Genomic DNA, 7,381 nt, shown 5'->3' with positions numbered 1-7,381 from the left:
TCAGACCTGTTTCCTACAGGTTCAGACTTGCTTTCTAGTATAAACTGTAACCTGATATATTATTTCCTTTATAATTGTACTGTTAACAAAAATTAAAAATTCAAATTCAATTCAAACATAGCATGAGCCTCTTTAGCTCAGTGGTAGAGCACTGGAAACCGGAGGTTTGGTTTCAATAAAATAGCTTCAATTACAATTTTGCAAAAAGTGCCAGGTGCGGGATTCGAACCCACGCTCCCGTTAGGGAACCAAGGCTTAAACAAGGCGCCTTAACCACTCGGCCAACCTGACTCGATAGGTATATGGAAAAGAAAGAAAAGATATATATATATACATATCAGTAGCACAGAGGTAAACTGTTGTATCTCCAATTTAGTAAATTTCGAGAAATTAACGAAAACAGTTTAATTTCATAATACCATAAGAATTGCAAAACAGCAAAAATTAGCAGCAGGTTAGAATTTTGAACCCCGTATAAATACGATCTGAATGACAAAGCGGCATTTATATAATTTTCGAATCTCATACCTGTAGTATGATTTAGCGGACTTACGACTACTATTTACCTCAACACCAAGTAACAGGCTACTTGTCATTTGTGAAAAATATATTTCTACCTCAAAATATAATTCATATATGCAAAAGAAAAAACGTTACATTCTAACTTTACAAAAAAAAAAGAAAAACACCAACATGAAGTTCATTCATCATCATCATCATTCTCATCTTTTGTTGCTACAGGCATATATTGGTAATAATTGTGAAAGGTTTTTGGAACCCATTGAAGGAGTGTAATCAAGTGGTCCTTTTTCTTCTTGCTGGCTCCTTTTGGACTATTTCGTATAGAAGGTAAGTTAGCAGGTAGTTTGAAAGAGAGTCTAACAGAGCTGGCAAAATTTACAGTTTGAAAGTTTCTTCAAATTTTGTTTTATAATAAATAATGGAAGGCCATTGGGCACGTGCTCCAAGCCAAACAACTGTGGATATAAGAAAATTTTCTTTTTCGGTGTTTTATTTTTTGTTTTTAAATGGTGCCCCCCTGGAGTTGTACAACGCTGCAAAATTTTAAAATCATCTACTTCCATACTGAAAACTGTTGCACCAGTAGTTCGAAGGAGTCACAATTTACATTCTGGGTTCTTTTTTTACTGTTCTTTCAATTAAACCATGAATTTGGTCTGCTTCCATATGAGAATGCCCACGTAAAAGGTATTTATGAGCAACTGTTTTCAAAGAAAAAGAATACATTTAATAACCAAAAATAATTTGTTAACATCATTATGTTTCGGTTTTGGCTCGGACAATTATCGGACCATATTATTGAAGCTTCTATTTCACTTCTAACAATTACATTGTTAGCCCATTTCAACAGCGCCAAAGCTATTTCATTTCCCCCCCTTCGAGCTGTTGACTCGTCCCAAGTTACACAGTACGATTTCTTTTGTGTGGCATCGTATATTGTTAGATTTAGTGTCCACAATTTCAACAAGTAGAAGCTTTGACAATTTGACAGATATAGAGTTGGCAAGAATTTTTGCAAGTCCAACATTATTACCTTTGTTTTGTCAATAGCTCTGCTCATTTCTTTGTCATGTTTTTTTTCTTGGTAGCGTCTTTCGGCTTCGTTAAGGTGAGCACTGTGATCGTGCTGAACTTCCTGTTTCTGTTTTTCGTCGAGAGAATTGTCTTTAAGTTTTAAAAGTTAATTGTAAGTTTTCTGTAAAATTTTACTCACCCAATTTGCCTTGATCTATTCATCGTTAAAATTGATCAGTTGTAAATAAACCTAGTGGAGAACACAGAACATGTCGATAATTGGAGATACGACTATGTACCATTATGCAAACCAGCCATCTCATTCATGCGCACTATCGCTCAAGGAGATACTATCGTTTACTTCCTTGAATACAGGAGATGCTACAGTTTCTAACGCGCATAACTGCTAAACTAATGTATTTACACTTACGATCATTTACCGCACGAAAAAGAAAAGTTTCCTGTATGGTATAATGAAGTAACCTAAAACTTGGTCAAATGTGGAGATACGACAATTTACCTCTGTGCTACTGATATATATATTTATTACTAATTTTTTATAACATTTATACAGAGTTAAATTGCTATAGTAGCATCAAGTTCTTTAGCATGGAAGTGACGTCACATGGCCAGTTGGTGGTAAATTTAAAATTCAATCACAATAAGGGGAGGTCAATGACCTCCAAACAGCATTGCGTCATTCTTATCTGGTATTGCAGCATTNAAAACAAAGACTGGTGAAGAGATAACCACTGCCTTTGCTGACATTTTAGCTTACAGCAAAGGTAGAATCTGTATAAATCTACAAACGGATCAGGGTACGGAATTCTTCAACCAAAAATTCCAGCACTTCCTCAAGAAGCATGATATTAATCATTACAATACGTACAGCGTGAAAAAAGCCGCCATTGCCGAACGTGTGATAAGAACTTTGAAATCAAAGCTGTATAATTACTTTAGCCTAAACGGTACCTATAAATCAGTGGTTCCCAACCAGTGGTCCGCGGACCACCAGTGGTCCGCAGGAGTCAAAATATGGTCCGCGAACGCTTTCAAATTTCGCGGGAGATACATCACCGCGCGTCATGACTGGTGAGAGCGCGGGAGGCGCGGGAGACGCGGCGCTGTCCGCCGGAGGGGGAATTGTTTACATTGTCATTGTATTGTCGCACGCATGAGCCGGTCAATCGCAAGCTAATATTTCTAATTACCTACGTTGTTGTACTCTGTTATTTGTCAAGCTTGACGGTATCAGTGATTCTATTTAGTTTAGTTAGCGAAGATACAGAAGTGCATCAGTACTGGCTGTTCTATTTTGATTTTACACTAAAATAGGTAAGTACTAGTAATTTTACTTACTTGATAAACTACTTCGATATCACAAAAAGAGATATAGGCGCAAGTTCACCTACCGTACCTACCTATCGAGTTAGTCGTGTTTTTTTTTTCAATGTTGGTTTATTTTTATTAATTGGGCGGTACCTAAGGCAAAGCATATAATTATTATTTATAAAATGAAAAGACTTTTAATCTTATAAGTAATAAATACCTACAATTACGGTTTTTCTTGCATAGCTTGTATTCGATTATTTTCCTATTCTATTTTCAGATCATGGCGCCTAAGAGAAAATACGATAATAGTTATATTAAATTCGGATTCACCTGGATAGAAAGCAACGGAGAAATTAAACCACAGTGCGTTATATGCGCAACTGTACTTGCAAACGACGCCTTGAAGCCAGCGAAATTAAAACGCCACCTGGAAACGGTCCATTCTAATCTCTCTGATCGACCGCCACAATTTTTTGAAGGCAAATTAGAAAACCTTAAAAAAATGAAACTGGGGCCTAGTGGTACGAGATTTGCGACATCAGAGAAAATATTAGTAGCATCGTTTGAGATTTCAAAATTAATAGCGCAATCTAAAAAACCGCATACAATCGGAGAAACACTCGTGAAACCGTGTTTGATCAAAGCTGTCGAAGAAGTTTTGGGATTAGAGGCCAAGAAAAAAATACAAGAAATACCTTTATCGAACAACACGATTAAAGCTCGAATTGAACTAATGTCAAACGATATCGAGGAGCAACTTGTTTCAAAAATCAAAAACTCACCATGCTTCGCTTTGCAGTGTGATGAATCGACTGACATTTCTAATTGTTGTCAGTTACTTGTGTTTGTCCGTTTTTTAGACGACAACATAATCAAAGAAGAATTATTGATTTCACGAGAACTGGAAACAACATCAAAAGGTATTGACGTCTTGAACACAGTATCGGAATACTTTCAGAAACATACCATTAGTTGGGAAAAACTCGTTGGTTTCTGTACGGATGGCGCTCCAGCTATGTTGGGATCACGCTCCGGTCTTGCGACGCTAGTAAAACAGAAAAATCCTAAGGCAATAACAACGCATTGTATCATACACCGTCAGGCGTTAGCTTCTAAGACTCTCCCAGGATGCCTTAAGGAAACAATGCAATTAGCCATAAACGTGGTAAATGTTATCAAAAGCAGCGCCTTAAATACACGCCTTTTTAAAAAACTATGCTCTGAAATGGACGCAGACTATGAGGCGCTTCTTTTTCACACAGAAGTTAGGTGGCTATCGAAGGGTAATATGTTGGGACGATTGTACGAACTCAGGGCAGAGGTTGAGATTTTTCTAGCTGACAAAAAAATAAATGAGTTGCTGACGCAGTTCTCTGATCCGACATTTCTGATGAATTTGGCTTATCTTGTTGATATTTTCACACACTTAAATAAGTTAAATTTACAATTGCAAGGTTCCGGAAACAAACAGTTAGAAGACGTTGCAAATGTATTTATCTTTGAAGATAAACTTCGCGCCTTCATTTGCAAACTTCAGTTATGGTTAGGCAAAATTGGGGAGAACAATTATTCTGCGTTTGCGACATTAAAAGCACTTGTGGAGGACCAAAAGTATGTCGTCAATAGAGCAAACATGCAAGAAAACATTAAGAGTCATCTACAAATGTTGATTGATGAATTCAATCGTTACTTCCCAGAATACTCCGAAACAGAAGTTAAAGTTGATCAAAAACTGATTCGCAACCCTTTTAGCATGGATGCTAGTGAAGTTACAGAAGAAATCCAGGAAGAACTCATTGAACTTCAAAATGACAGAAACTGTAAGGACGCATTTGAAAGTGATTCACTTGAGAAATTTTGGTGTAAAAAAACAATTTCTTACACCAAAACTCGAGAAATCGCCTTGCGCTATCTAATGATTTTTTCAACAACTTATTTATGTGAACAAGGGTTTTCTGCTTTGTTGGTAATTAAAAACAAGGCCAGGAATCGCTTGAAAGTAAGTGATGATTTGCGTGTAGCTTTGAGTAATAATATTAGTCCTAGGATTACCGAACTTGTGCAGAAGATGCAAGCTCAAAAATCACATTGATATTGTTAATGCAAGTTGAGTTTTTGATTAAAGTTTATTTTCGGATTGGTTCACTTTATTTTTCTTGTACATAGTGGTCCCTGCCAACAACAAATAAATCAAAGTGGTCCCTGATCAAAAAAAGGTTGGGAACTACTAGTATAAATGGATAGATGTTTTACCAGAAATTACGAAATCCTACAACGAAACCCGACATCGCACCACGGGATACAAGCCGTCTCAAGTAAATAAGTCCAACGAAGAAAGAATTTTAAAGTCTGCCTACAGTCATATTAAGATGAGCGGACCGCAAAAATTCAAAGTGGGTGACGTCGTGCGCATCAGCAAAAATAAACACGTCTTTGATAAGGGTTACACGCCTAATTGGACGACTGAACTATTTAAAATTACGTCGGTTAAAATAACGAATCCAGCGACATACCTCTTGGAAGATATGCAGGGAAATCCTATAAGAGGTGCCTTCTATACTGAGGAGCTACAGAAAACCGTCAGTCCCGACGTCTATCTCGTAGATAAGGTACTAAGGAGAAAAGGAGGGAAAGTTTTCGTGAAGTGGTTGGGGCTTGATAAGAAACATAACAGCTGGATCGAGAACACCAACGTCATTTGGTTTGAGCTAGTTCGTCGAGCGAGCAGGTTGTATGCAAAATGAGTGAAGTTTCCGCTAATTTAGGTGTTGAAGAAAATTATAGTAAGCCTCTCGATGATATTCTGGCTAAATATGAAGAAGCTGCACAATGGGAGCAGATTTACTTGCTTAATAATGTTTTTCCACTAATATCAAATGTCGACATTCAAATACAGTGTGGATTAAGTCCAGCTAGATCCTTCAGTCCTGCTATAATTATAAGGAATGGAAATGGTAGTAAATTATCATTTTCTACCTACGAATGGCATACTCTCTTGGATTGCCGGCAAAGACCTCCTTGGTAAAAACACTACGTTCTCACCCAACTCGACAAGAACCGTCTTCCCAAACCGAGTGCTAACTATTTTTATCCCACAAATCGGTATGGGCTGGTCCGCAGGGAGATTCTGTAGATTAATTACTCGATTCCTGCGGATGGAGGAAACCTCATTAATTTGACTTAGATTCATACTACAACAATAGAAAAATCAAGTGTAAAAGAGCGAAAATATAAATAAATAAATAAATAAAGGATGAGTTTAGTAAATAATTGACTAGTTCAAAAAGAAATAACTTACTTGTATTTTGTAAAGGGACACTAGAGATAATAACAAGCTGTTGCTGTAGACGGTGTAAGGACACAAACGCACATAAACTACTGAAGAACTAGCTGGAGACTAATTGCTTCTGCAAGCTATCGATGTAGACTGGTAAATGATAACTTTATTCCACTGTGTATATATATCATCAGTCCGTGACTCTTATTACATCCGGCCAACGTTCGTTATTCTTATCGCATGCTGTCTAGACGCTACGTGGCCACAATTTTTGCTAACACTACAACTATAAAGGAAATAATATATCATGTTACAGTTTATACTAAAAAGCAAGTCTGAACCTGTAGAAAACAGGTCTGAACCAGTAGAAAACAAGTCTGGACCTGTAGAAAACATGTCTGAACCTGTAGGAAACAGGCCTGAATCACTAGAGAACAAGTCTTAAATTGAGGTGACCTTGACCTTGACGTGACCTTGACCCCAGACGACCAGGGGTCATGACCTTGACATGACCTTGACCCCAGACGGTCAGGGGTCATGACCTTGACATGACCTTGAAGTGGCCTTGACCCCAGACGACCAGGGGTCATGACCTTGACATGACCTTGTCCCCAGACGACCAGAGGTCATGACATTGACGTGGCCTTGACCCCAGACGGCCAGAGGTCGATGACCTTGACTTGACCTTGGCGTGACCTGGATCCCAGACGACCAGGGGTCATGTCCTTGACGTGACCTTGGCGTGACCTTGTCCCCAGGCGACCAGTTGTCATGACCTTGACGTGACCTTGCCCCCAAACGACCAGAGGCCAATGACCTTGACATGACCTTGACGTGGCCTTGACCCCAGACGACCAGGGGTCATGACATTGACATGACCTTGTCCCCAGACGACCAGAGGTCATGACATTGACGTGGCCTTGACTCCAGACGACCAGAGGTCGATGACCTCGACATGAACTTGGCGTGACCTTGATCCCAGACGACCTGGGGTCATGTCCTTGACGTGACCTTGGCGTGACCTTGTCCCCAGGCGACCAGTTGTCATGACCTTGACGTGACCTAGACCCCAAACGACCAGAGGTCAATGACCTTGACATGTCCTTGGCGTGACCTCGACCCAGACGACCAGGGGTCATGACCTTAACGTGACCTTGACCCAGACGACCAGGGGTCATGACCTCGACTTGACCTTGGCGTGTCCTTGACCCCAGACAACCAGAGGTCAATGACCTT

The 7,381-nt window shown here is 39.2% G+C and overlaps 1 protein-coding gene and 1 non-coding gene across 2 annotated transcripts; one reads left to right on the top strand and one right to left on the bottom strand.

Annotated features, from left to right (window-relative positions):
- Nucleotides 1–208: 208 nt before the first annotated feature.
- On the bottom strand, nt 209–291 carry Trnal-uaa. The gene has a single exon. It is a non-coding gene; the product is annotated as a tRNA-Leu (tRNA).
- A 2,857-nt stretch (nt 292–3,148) lies between these two features.
- LOC108905464 (zinc finger BED domain-containing protein 5-like) lies at nt 3,149–6,590 on the top strand. Its single transcript, XM_023454592.1, has 3 exons — nt 3,149–4,688; nt 5,113–5,579; nt 6,462–6,590. The coding sequence occupies exons 1-3, from the start codon at nt 3,149–3,151 to the stop codon at nt 6,588–6,590; spliced, it is 2,136 nt and encodes a 711-aa protein (XP_023310360.1).
- Nucleotides 6,591–7,381: the final 791 nt, after the last annotated feature.

Source organism: Anoplophora glabripennis, unplaced genomic scaffold (genome assembly GCF_000390285.2).
Source record: "Anoplophora glabripennis isolate ALB-LARVAE unplaced genomic scaffold, Agla_2.0 scaffold267, whole genome shotgun sequence".
Lineage (NCBI taxonomy): Eukaryota > Metazoa > Arthropoda > Insecta > Coleoptera > Cerambycidae > Anoplophora > Anoplophora glabripennis.
Note: the sequence above shows the minus strand (reverse complement) of the source record. Positions and strands in the feature narration are given on the sequence as shown.